This window comes from Neltuma alba, unplaced genomic scaffold (assembly GCF_004799145.2).
Source record: "Neltuma alba isolate B1F8T4 unplaced genomic scaffold, ASM479914v2 tig00012943_pilon, whole genome shotgun sequence".
Lineage (NCBI taxonomy): Eukaryota > Viridiplantae > Streptophyta > Magnoliopsida > Fabales > Fabaceae > Neltuma > Neltuma alba.
The window spans coordinates 21,911-34,951 of NW_021637308.1; the positions used below are offsets into that span (position 1 = coordinate 21,911).

The following is a 13,041-nucleotide window of genomic DNA, read 5'->3' on the forward strand; positions in this document are numbered from 1 at the left end:
TAAAAGAAAGACACATGTGATTAGAGAATATGACATAACTCGGGCAGGAAAAAATGACATAACGAATATAAAAAATTTGATATAAGTATTTTTATTATTTATATAGACAAGACAAATAAAAAAAATAACATGGTTTTAAATTTTTGATAATCTGTCTTTTTGAAAAAAGGGTTCAAGTTTGATTAATTTTCCACAGGTTCTTTTTAGTTTTTTACCACTTCGAATCTTATTAATTAGCTTGTTTTCCATTAGCTTAGAATCACTACAAGAAAATGGAGGGATAGCAACGGAACATTTCTAGCGGTTTTCTTAAACCGCTAGAAATGTAAGAATTTCTAGCAGTTTTTCTCGAAACTGCTAGAAATTAGCATCGCTTTGACCATGTAGACTGTGGGGCCTGCAACTTTCTAGCTGTTATAAGCCGACCACTATAAAATCACAGCTAGAACCCTTCCCGCGTTTTGGTGGGAACTTGGCGCCAAAATTGTAGCGTTTATTTTCTAGCGGTCAAGGTCAACAAACTGCTAGAGTCTTGCAATTCTCTAGCGGTTCCTTAAACCGCTAGTAATGGTCTGAGAATTTCTAGCGGTTTTGACTAAAACTGCTAGAAAATATTTCATGACCGTTACACTTTCTAGCGGTTTTGACTAAACCGCTAGAAAATATTTCATGACCATTGCACAACAAAACCGCTAGAAATTTCTAGCGGTTATTGCCGAAACTGCTAGAAAATTCAGGAATTCCCGAGGTGCCCTAAATGCGGGTGGCTGACCGTTGCACTTTCTAGCGGTTTTGTTACATAACCGCTAGAAATTTCTAGCGGTTTTCAACAAAACCGCTAGAAATTCGTTGCTTATATATACCCCCACGGTCATTTTCACTGTTTCAGTCGTTCATGAAGCGAAGCTTTGCTAAATTTTCTCCACAAAACATATCCAAGTTCTGATTCAATTACATATCCTTATTTTCAGGTACAAGTAGTAATTTATTTATAAATAATATTTATTCTTATTTTTTATTTAATTTACTATATTTTTACTTATAAATAGTTGCTTTTTTTATTTTATTTATAAATAATTACTATTTGTTGTTATTAGGATGAGTCGTCGGCCAGGGAAGGAGCTAGTTGATCCTGAGAGGGCTGGACCCAATGAGGATGAGAGGGCTGGACCCAGTAAGGTTTGTCGTGATTGTAGTCATGATGCTGGTGAGCCATTTCTCAGTATTCATGACTACGATCTCAGTGAGGAGGATATACTCAATTTTATAGAGCAGGATGATGTTGAACAGACTGAGGAGGCTCATTTTACTGGGGATGAACAACCCCATACTGATGATGATGCTGCTGAGGAGGAGGAGGAGCAGGTTCAGGGGAATGAGAATCCCCAGGCTGCGTAGCGTCCTGCTCCCAGACGTCAGGCCGGTTTTGAGGTGGAATTTGTGGGTAAGTATTTATTTAACTTTTTTAAATTTGACAACTATTTAATTTATATAGAAATTGTTTTAATTCATTGATATGTAATTTATTTCTTAATTAAATTTTGCAGACTCTGAGGGGAACAAGTCCTATAGGAGGCTGACAGCCAGAGAGCTGTCTATGACGACGAGCGGACTGGTGGTTGTGTCGCTCAATGAGTTAGGCCAACCGACGAAGAAAGGTGGCCAGTTGTACAAGTATGTGCGCCTCCTAGGTCAGCAGTGGATGCTGTTCCCCATCTACGTGCAGGACTGGAAGAAGATCACCTCAGAGAAGACGCAGCAAGGCTGGGAAATGATGAAGGTAATATGAAATTGTTATTTATATTTTTTTAATTTAAATAAATGATTATATATTTTGTTTTCAAATAATTTAATTGTTTGATTATAATTTTTATTTATTTAATTTGTTTGTTATTTATAATATTTTAAAAATAGTTAAATGAATATATATATTTTTATTTAAATTATTTTATTGTTTGAAAATAATTTGTTATTGATTTCATTAATTTATTACTTATAATAATTTTAAATTAGTTGAGTAAAAATATATTTTCATTTAAATTACTTAATTGTTTAATTATGATTTGTTATTGATATAATTTATATTTCATTTATAATATTTTTAAGTTAGTTAAATATATATATATTTTTATTGAAATTGCTTAGTTGTTGTTTATAATTTGTTATTTAGTTAATTTATTATTTTAATCACAGAGTAAGTTTATTCTGGGGGAGGAGTTGAGGGCCGACACGATCAAGAGGCTTGGAGTGGTATGGAAGAACAAGAGGGCCGACCTGTGGAGGGAGAAGAAAGGTGACGGGACGAGGCCCCTGCAGGAGATACTAGCAGATATACCTGGTGGAGTCCTGGAGCAAGACTGGTCCAGTTACGTCTATTTTAGGATGACAGCTGAGCAGATGGTATGATAATATTGTATTAATTATAATTTCTTTATTTTTTGTCCAACTTGACAATTTAATTTAATTTTTTTACATTTTGCTTCAGGCTCTTTCCCGGAGAAATGCTGAGAGCGTCAGGCATCAGATGATACGTCATAGGGCTGGATCCAGGAGCTTTGCGATCACCTATGACGAGATTGTGAGTACTTGAAATAAATTTGTTAAATATGTATATGTATTTAATTTGTAACTAATTATTTCTTTCATTTCATTTACAGAGGGAAAAGATATGGTAGGAGCAGGGATACACGACCACTTATGGCGAGATGTGACTGATGGTGTATAGACCTCGAGACGGGTGTGTGTCGGATGAGGTTGAGGAGATAGCGGTAAGTAATAAGTTAAATATTAATATAATATCACAGTGTAAATATCATTTTATTCTAATTAACTTCTTTACATTAATTTTGGTATGGCACAGATGACTCAAGTCGATACTGAGCTGCGTGAGTCTCAGGGGTCTGCCTTGGATCCCACCGCCTCACTTTTAGCGGGTCGTGGCCGGCCGCAGCACCCTCGTCGAGTTAGCGGGCTTGGACTTGGACCTACACCGACTAGGTTGCCCCGCTCAAGTGGCGCTGGCCCTTCATATACTGCCGGAAGCTCTCAGGCGAGTGCGAGAGCAAAGCGGCCGGGTTCCTCATCCTCAGAGGAGTTGCGAGAGGAGCTCAAACAAGAGTTAGAGGCCAGCATCGAGGCCAAGGTGGAGGCCAGCATCGAGGAGCGTGATCGTCAGTTGCAGGAGTGTGATCATCAGTTACAGGAGCGTGATGCTCAGTTCCAGGCGCAGCTTGACCAGCTCTTGGCAGCTGCTACGGCTATGCGTCATGTGGTGATCCGTATGGCTCCAAACATCCCGATTCCTGAGATCCCCGACCTACGCATGCCACCAATCCCGCCCTACCCCCCCATCCGCCAGTCCAGTCCCAGCACGTTGAGCGGCCTGCCCACCCTCAGCAGGAGGATCCAGCAGAGGACGATCACGATGATGCTGCTTCTGCCCCTCACCCATGATTTCTCCTGTTTTCATTATATAGGATTTTATTTGAATTTTGATTTTATGATTTTATATTCTATTTAGATATTTATTTAAATTTTATATTTATTTGTTTACTTTATTTATTTATTTCTATAATTTTATTTATGTCAAGTATTAATTAACATTGAAATATTTATTAATTTATTACTATATAAACATTAAATTTTATTAAACATGTTAAACATGTTAATTAATTAAAATATTTCTACAATTTATTTCTATAAATTAAATATTTCTATAATTATTTATTAATTTAATAAATATTTATAAATATTAATAATTTGTTAATAATTTTGTTTATATCACGTGTTAATTAATACATTATACTAAAAATGTTATTAATTTATTGCACAATATTTAAAATACTTTTGGAATTTTTAATATTTAAAAATATTACAATTTCTAGCGGTTACTAAACCGCTACAAAACCGAAGGGGCGACGAATTTTCTAGCGGTTATATAACCGCTAGAAACGTTAAGCCACATCAAGAACATTGTAGCAGTTCCTAAGCGCTAGAAATTTTATAATCATTGTCAGATTGAATTTGTAGCGGTTTTAAACCGCTAGAAAATCAAAATTTCTGTTAAAACCGCTAAACCACATCAAGAACATTGTAGCGGTTCCTAACCGCTGGAAATTTTATAACCATTGTCAAATTGAATTTGTAACAGTTTTAAACCGCTAGAAAATCAAAATTTTCGTTAAAACCGCTAGAAATTTCTAGCGGTTGGTAACCGCTACAAAAAATTGACCGTTACACATCCGTTGGCAGCCTCCTTTATAAGCTAAAACACTCCAACTGAAATTCATTTTAACTTCTCTTTGAGCTTCCTGTGTCATATGTTCACGAAATTTGAGCAACATTAGTGATGGATAGGTCGTGGATCAATTTGCACCGGTCGACTCCGCAATACTTGGCTGGTCTAAACTATTTTTTGGATTTTGCTTTCGCCAATGCTGCCGTAAATGGTAAGATTAAGTATCCATGTCCTAAATGTAATTTCAAGAAGTGGCATCCCAAAGATATTGTTAGAGAACATTTGATCTTTAAGCCCTTCCCGCGAGAGTACGTATTTTGGTAACTACATAGGGAACGGCTAGATATGGTTGCTGAGTCAGTTCCAGTAGTTTCACGGATGGGAGTTCAAGTGGATGAAGCCGATGCCGTGAACGATGCTGTGCGTGATGCTTTTAGTGTTCACGAAAGCCCGAATCCCAACGAAGATGAAGTAGAGGGGCCTCAACTGGAGTTTCTAAGAAACGAAATTGCTCGGGAATTTTTTGATCTCATGAGCGAAGCTGACAAGCCTCTTTATTCTGGGTGCACAAAGTATTCGAAGTTGTCATTCCTGGTGAGGCTGTATCATATCAAATGCTTGTGTGGTATGACTAACAAGGCGATGTCCATGTTGTTGGAATTACTGGGAGATGCTTTCCCCCAAGCTGAATTCTCTCCATCTTTTTATGAAGCAAAAAAGATTATTAACAAGTTTGGCTTGAACTACAAGAAGATAGATGCATGCCCAAACGACTGTATGCTATACTGGGAAGATGATGCAAACAAGGAGATTTGTACGAGATGCAAGACGTCACACTATAAGTTGGTACGGAAGGGCAAAAAGTAAAAGAAGAAACCGGTCAAAATTCTCAGGTACAATTTATTACAATAATGTGTTACTTGTTCTGTCTCTACATATTCGATATTTGAAATTCTCAATACAATTGATTATGATGTGTTACTTGTTCAGTCTTTAAATTTTCGGTATTTGAAATTTTTAATATATTATTTTCTTAGATACTTTCCTTTAAAACCATAGTTGCAAAGAATATATATGTCATCAAAAATGGCTCAGCACATGAGGTGGCATGCGACTGAGGAAAATCCAGATGGTAGGTTAAGGCACCCACAAGACTCGGAGGAGTGGAAAGCATTTGATGCGAAATTTCCAGACTTTGCCAATGATCCTAGAAATGTACGTCTTGCACTGGCAACCGATGGTTTCAATCGCTTCGGAAACATGAGCACAAGTTACAGTATCTGGCCGGTGGTGTTAATTCCATACAATCTATCACCTTGGATGTGCATGAAGCAGAGCTCCTTTTTGCTTTCCATGATCATTCCTGGCAAGAAAGCACTGGGAAATGATATAGACGTATACCTGCAACCGTTGATACACAAATTGATCGACCTATGGACGAATGGTGTTGAGGCATATGACTCATATGACAAGCGACTATTCAATCTCCATGCAGCCTTGATGTGGACAATAAGTGATTTTCCCGGTTTGGAAACTTTGTCCGACTGGAACGTGCATACTGGGTTGGCTTGTCCTGAGTGCAATTTTGATTTTGTGCCATGTCACCTTCCACACAGTCGCAAGTGGTGCTTCATAGGACATCGATGATTTCTTGATTCTAAGCACAGACTTAGATTGCAACGGATTCGCTTTGATGGGAAATAGGAGAAGAGATATCCTCCTGTTACTTTGTCTGGTGTGGATATTTTGCGGTAGTTAGAAGATGTTAATGTCAAGTTTGGTAAGAGTGTGGATCCCGAACGATTGGGACGACAATCTCGTGGGACATCTGATACGCAACCTATGCAATGGCGGAAGAGAAGCATATTTTTCACTCTTCCTTATTGGGAATCTAATTTGCTACGACACAGTTTGGATGTTATGCACATTGAAAAAAATGTGTGCGATAATATACTATATACGTTGTTCAATGAAGCTGGAAAGTCCAAAGACCATCTCGCAGCTAGAAAAGATTTATGAGCCTGGGGAATTCATGAAGAGGCTTGGCCTGATAAAAACGACAAGTATCAACCAGCTAAATTTACCTTGACAAAGCAGAACAAGGATAGCTTCCTCTCGACGTTGAAGAACATAAGAGTACCAGATGAATACTCTAGCAACATCTCAAGGTGTATTGATCTGCAGGCTCGAAAGGTTACTGGGTTAAAAAGTCATGACTCTCATGTTCTTATGCAACAGTTACTTCCATTGACCTTGAAAAACACACTTTCTTCTGATGTATCAGTGGTTTTGATAGAATTATGTTCAATTTTCAAGAAGTTGTGTGCGAAGGTCTTGATAGCGGAAGAGCTTGATCAACTGCAAAATAAAATTATTCTTACACTTTGTCACTTGGAAATGATATTTCCTCCATCATTCTTTACTGTTATGGTTCACTTGACTGTCCACCTTGTTCGAGAAGCAAAGGCTGCTGGCCCAATTCACTATCGATGGATGTACCCTATAGAGAGGTACTAGATTATCTTTTATTCCCGCCTCTTTAAATTTCACATTGTTCTTTTATTTGCTCGTAATTATTAATGCAATTTTAACTTACAGATACTTGGAAAAATTAAAATCATATGTTAGGAATAAGGCATGGCCTGAGGGGTCAATAGCAGAAGGTTATTCCGGAGATGAGGTCCTAACTTTCTGTTCAAGGTACTTTGATGACATGGAGACATCTTTTAACTGTCCGCGTCGCGTAGATGATTCTCCTCCTGGTCCTTCCATGTCAACTTTATTTCCTCCTGTTGGGAAACCAGTTGGAGGATATGAATTCTTCAGACTCACTCCTACAGAGAAACTCCAGGCACACATACACGTTTTGATAAATTGCAGCCAAGTTGAACCCTTCATGCAGTAAGTATATCATATAAGCTCACTAGCTTTTACACTTTATATTTGTTTCTCACTAACGCTTCTATCAAATTACACTTTACTGTAGTGAGTTTAGGAGTTACCTCAAGCGTTAGCTACGGGGGTGTGCGTGTTCTGCTGACATTGATAAAAGAGTCCACAAAGAGTTTCCCAGTTGGTTTACACGTCAAATATGTAATGACAACAGCCCATACACAGATGAATTCAAAGCTTTTTCTCTTAGCCCGTTAGACCATGCACGAAGGTTTACCGCGTATAATGTCAACGGCTTCAAGTTTTGTACGGTTGGACGTGATCAGGGATTGCTCACACAAAGCTTTGGAGTTTGCGGGACATTCGGAATGAGATGTTATGCTAGCAGCAGTGATGGCGATATGCGCTTTGGAGGCGTCACTTACTATGGAAAGCTAATTGACATTATTGAGTTGAGTTACCAGCTTTTCACCGTGACGCTGTTCAAGTGCTCCTGGGCAAATACGACAACTTCACAGGGACTCGTTACTGACCATTTGGGTATCACCTCAGTTAATTTCTCTAGACTTATTCATATGGGAGCATCTGAAGATGATGAGCCATATATCCTTGCTTCTGAGGCACACCAGGTTTACTATGTCGAGGACGAGAAACATAAAGATTGGAATATGGTCGTTCACCTCAAGCCACGGGATCTTTATGATATGGGTGATGGTGACATTATTTATGACAGTAAACCCTTCCAACCCTCGAATTTTGAAGACTTCTTTCCTCAAGGAGATGATAATTTGCCAATTATCAGGTATACGTCTTTTCTTAAATTATTTAAATAATTAACTACTAATTACTAATTTCTTCTAAATAAATTATAATTCTAACAAATTTTTTTTAAATATGTCCTTTCAGGCCGGATGATGATGAAGAATAGCAGCAGCCAAAATTTTTATTATTAAAAAAATTTTTTCCTTCCATAAATACATATGTATAAATTAAAATTGGTATAGCTTTTTAAAAAATTAAAAAAATAAATTTGTAGCGGTTAAATAACCGCTACAAATTGATTACAAATTTGTAGCGGTTACATAACCGCTACAAATGCTAGCGGTTATACGTACGCTAGAAAATGACAAACAGCTACAAAATGCAATAAAACGCTACAAAAAAAATCACTACAAATGTGTCACTGATCTCTACAAATATCATATCATCTCTACATTCATTTACTCCATCTCTTTTCTTTCCTCTCCTATTCTTCCTCATAATTCTCTCTTTTTTTCTTACTCTCTCATATGGTGTTTTTTTCTTTTCACTGTATGGTAAGTGAATTTTATTTTATAAGTCATTGTATCTTTTATTTGTCTTTACTTATAATTTACTAACATATTTATTTCTTTTTTTCTTTCAGATTTTTCTTTTTCACACTTGTCATGCCCTTCTCAACTGATTCAAATAATTCTCAATATAACACTTTAGGTTCAATATTACAAACTATATCATCTTCAATTCAACTATCTTATTAAATATTCAATTCAATTATCTTATTAAATGAAATTCACTCATAATTTAATTACATATTGTTTATTACAAAATTCAAATATATAAAATGTAATACATAACTAATTATACAAATTAACAAAAATTATCCAACACAATCTATTTAATGGTTTTTAAATTTATAATATTATATTTTCTAATAATGAAACAACATAAATTTTTTTCTGCCTCGGAAAACATTTCTAACGGTTCAAAACCGCTAGAAATAAAAAAAATAGCGGGAATATTTCGTGAAACTAAAATTTTGCGCCAACTTTTCTAGTGGTTACAACTGCTAGAAATGTTTTGGCGCTAATTGAAAATTTTAATTTGCCGGCAAAATTTGATTTCCTACGGAATTTCTAGCGGTTCAGGAACCGTTAGAAATTTTGGCGCCATAATGCAAATTTTCAATTCCCAGCAAAATGAGATTTGGTTCAGATTTTTCTAGTGGTTATATACTCGCTAAAAATTTTTCTAGCGGTTTCTGCCTGCTAGAAATTCGTCTCCTACTGCTAGAGTTTTCTAGCGGTTATTAAACCGCTAGAAAATTTCTAGCGTTTTGACCAAACCGTGTAGCGGTTGTCATAACCGCTAGAAATTTTTTCTTGCACTTGATTTTCTAGCTGTTTTTGTAACCACTAGAAATAATATTTGTAACGGTTAAAATCGCTAGAAATGTCTCAATTTAACTGTTACAATTTACATATTTTTTTGTGGTGAATGTGTTTGAATTAGCAGTGACAAAAATAATTTTTTCTTAATCTGATTTTTGAGAATTTGACATATACATGAAAAATTAAAATTAAAAAAAGGTGGTTTTATAATTTATTTTTTGAAAAAAAAGGTTTCAAGAGTAGTTTGATTATTTTTCCGCATATTTTTATTATAATGTATTTTATGTTTGAATTGGCAATAGTATAAGTAACTTTTTTTTTAGCTGAACTTGTTTGGATGACTATTTGAAAAGCAAGTTTAAATGAAAAATAATTGAAAATGACATGGATTTTATTACATAGTAGATATATATTATATTGTATATATTGTGATAATTTTAAGAGACAAATTTAAATTTAAAGTATAAAAAAATAAAAATAGTTAGTTCATTATTGGGAAAATTTTGAAAATACTTAATTAACTATGTAATGAATAAAAATGTATGTAAATTAAAAATATACACATGTAAAAATTTGCAGAGTACCAATTCTTTGTTTGTATAAAAGTTTAACAAGTCTTTCTCACTAAAATTTTTAATAGGAGATTTTTTTTCAATTTTCTCTTAATTAAAAATATTTGAATCCCTTCACTAAAAATATAATTTTAAAAATATTATCTTTGAAAATTATTGTTTAGCCAATCCTTATTGTGCATAAAATTTAGCGGTCCGAAAAGTTAAACTTCTAGGAATCACAAACACCCCTGCTATTATTTTATTTTCAGTTCCCTGAACCCACTGCCCGTCCCAAAAAAAAAAACCGTGCAGCTGAAAACAGCCAAGAGGTGCATTGAAAAAAAGTCGTTTTAGGGAAAAAGTCCATTACCTTTTTTTTTTTTTGCCCCACATCAAAATTACTCTCTTTCATCCTAAATATAAAAACTATGAATAATTTTAAATATGATAGTTTTTTTCACATTTTGCAAAGCGCGTTGACGCCATTTTTGCCTGCGGACTACGAACATTTCAGACCGGACATGTGATTAATTTTCTTTTCGACAAGTTGAACCAATCGATTTCACCAATCGAACAAGTCGATTTGGTTTGGTTTAGATAACACTATTTACATCTTATAATCACGTGGCTAGTTAATTAGATACTCACTCTTAGTTGTTAGTATATAATAAATCAATTTTAGGGAATCTATTAATAGTTAATTTATTTAGGTTAAAATATATTTTTAGTCTTTTAACTTTATATGAGATTTTATTTTGGTCCTTTAATTTTAAAAAGCAAACTTTTAGTCCTCTAATCCAAAAACTATTGACAAAAAAATAATGATATTGAGCTCTTTAATGTTGATAAAACATTACTAAATACTATAATATTAAATTTAATTTTTAAAACAATCATGATTATTACAAAAAATAATCATTTAATACTAATAATTTTAATATTAAAAGACTAAAAGTATACTTTTTAAAATTAAGAGATTAAATTAAAACTTTACGTAAAGTTATAAAATTAAAAGAGAAAAAGTGTACTTTAGTCATTTGCTTTATCTATGATCTGAGTAATTTTTTTTATAGATGCTTCTAAAGTATGGGACACATTTATGCCGTCTCATCACCAATAAAAAACGTACAGAAAGCATAAAACACACCTGCAAATAAAAATAAAGAAGTGGCTTTTCTCTGCTATCATTTCGTTATTCCTCCCCAAATGATCTCAAATATAAATATGAAGCATTCATAGTTATCTATGGTCTCTTGTATTTGAGACCGAAAGTAATAATGTAGAAATGAAATTGGTACACTGCTAAAAAAAACACATCCAATTACCAAAACAGCAAAAATATTTGAGATCATAATTCATTTCTTAAATGAATGTATAGCTGTATGTGTAATGTGATAGATTCATGAAGAGGAAGAAAGACCTTCGTGAAAAAGAGCAGAAAAAGCCTCCATTTCTGGACTGTTCAACACCAACCCAATCTCAATACCTCCATTATGATTGCCATTCTTGCTTTCAGAAAGAGAAAAGGCTCCCGTCTCGCCTATAGAAACTATATCCACCTTCTTGGGTCTTCCCCACCCAAAATCAATACCGTAGACCTCAAACCTTGGTGACCCTGCAGTTGAACAAAATCTATGAGTTTCCATAAGACTTACCATATCAGATATCCATCTTTCTGCTTCACCTAATCCTTCATCTTCAAATCTCTTCAAACCATCACTTATGGCCTCAAGAGCGGCAATGAACCCATCATTCCCTAGCAAGCTCTTTGTTTCAGCCACAGCTTTAACAGCCCCCACGCAGCTTCCAAAATATGTGGGCGGAATCGGAGAATTCAAACGAGATCTACAGTCCGCAGTGAATGCGAACAACAACTTGTCTTGTTTTGTTTGTTCTGATTTGACTAAGCAGTCCAACACATAAGCGCATGTTACTGAAAAGGTCGATACATGAACCTTCTTGTTCAGCTTGGACTCTGCTATCTGCTTAAGCTTTTGAATGTTTGATGGAACCAATTGAAATGTACCCCTTATTCGCTTGACTTGATCTGTCTTCTTCATGTCCCACAACATCAAGCTTCTGTTATTTGGTCCACCTTCCTTTAACCAGTGATTCGAAAATACCTCTGCAGCCCCAGATGGCTCTTTGACTACTGACCTATCAAACAATGGAATTAGATTCTCGGGTAGCGATGAACATGAAGAGGATTCATCGAGTTCAGAGCAGATATAAGCCCATGCTTTCAGAAATAAAGTTGAAGATTTTCCATCCATGGCTGCATGGTGCGCGGTTATTCCAACAGAGAAGCCAGAGTTCGGAAACAGAGTGATTTGCAGAGTCATGAGAGAGGCTTTCTCATCGGAAACAGTCAAGTGGGGTACAAGCAGGATGCTTTCTTGGGTTTCGGAGTAATCGGAACTTGAGAGGACGTTGAAATCTGCGTTCGATTCAGCAACGGTAAGTGAGACGCCGTCGCCGGAGACACAATGGATGAAGGGTTTTGGGGAATGAGGCGGCCATATGATGTTGCCGGCGAGAGGAAAGAAGTGATGGAGAGTGAGAGAGAGTGAATGTTTGAGTTTTGGAAGAAGGGAATGGAAGAAGGAGGATGGTGGGTTGGGGAATTCGTAGAAGAAAAGACGCTCGACGGGCGGGAAGCGCAGCCACAGCATGTCGAAAAAGGTAAGTGGTAGAGATGTTTCCGATGCGGCGGCGGAAGCGGTTCCTTCGAGTCGTGGTGCCACCCTGCAAACTTCAAGGACCTTCGTGGGGGCTGCTTTCGCCATGATGAAGACCAAGAGAACTGCCGACGGCGGCCTCCATTTCCAGCTTAAATAAGAATAATAACGAGGAAGATAAAATAATTTATGAATATTAATTAGAGAAGATGATGAATTAACATAATTGCTATCAGAGTCCAGATCTTAAATTATAATTATAAAACGACGGAGAAAATACCAAAGTGTCCTTCCTTTCTTCTTCTCTGCGTCTCCATCTCTTCCTCCAACGTCCCCCGCTCATGTCCTCGTTATTTGTTCCTTCTTAGTTTTTTTTTTTTTTTTTCATTTTAAGATTTCAGATTGGTGGAGCTTCGATTTTAGTAAAGACAAAGAAATATCAGAAACATCAAATCTGCAAAAGTGATGAGCTTCATTTTCAAATTTGAGTCGCTGGTGGTTGTCGGTGCTTCGGTGTGGCCGCTGATGGC

At 35.9% G+C, this 13,041-nt stretch overlaps 1 protein-coding gene across 1 annotated transcript; it reads right to left on the reverse strand.

Moving 5' to 3' along the window:
- Positions 1-11,066: 11,066 nt before the first annotated feature.
- On the reverse strand, positions 11,067-12,619 carry LOC114732898 (phenolic glucoside malonyltransferase 1-like). Its single transcript, XM_028920276.1, has one exon. It carries the CDS (start codon positions 12,617-12,619, stop codon positions 11,234-11,236), a length of 1,386 nt encoding a protein of 461 aa, XP_028776109.1. The 3' UTR covers positions 11,067-11,233.
- Between the last annotated feature and the right edge of the window lie 422 nt (positions 12,620-13,041).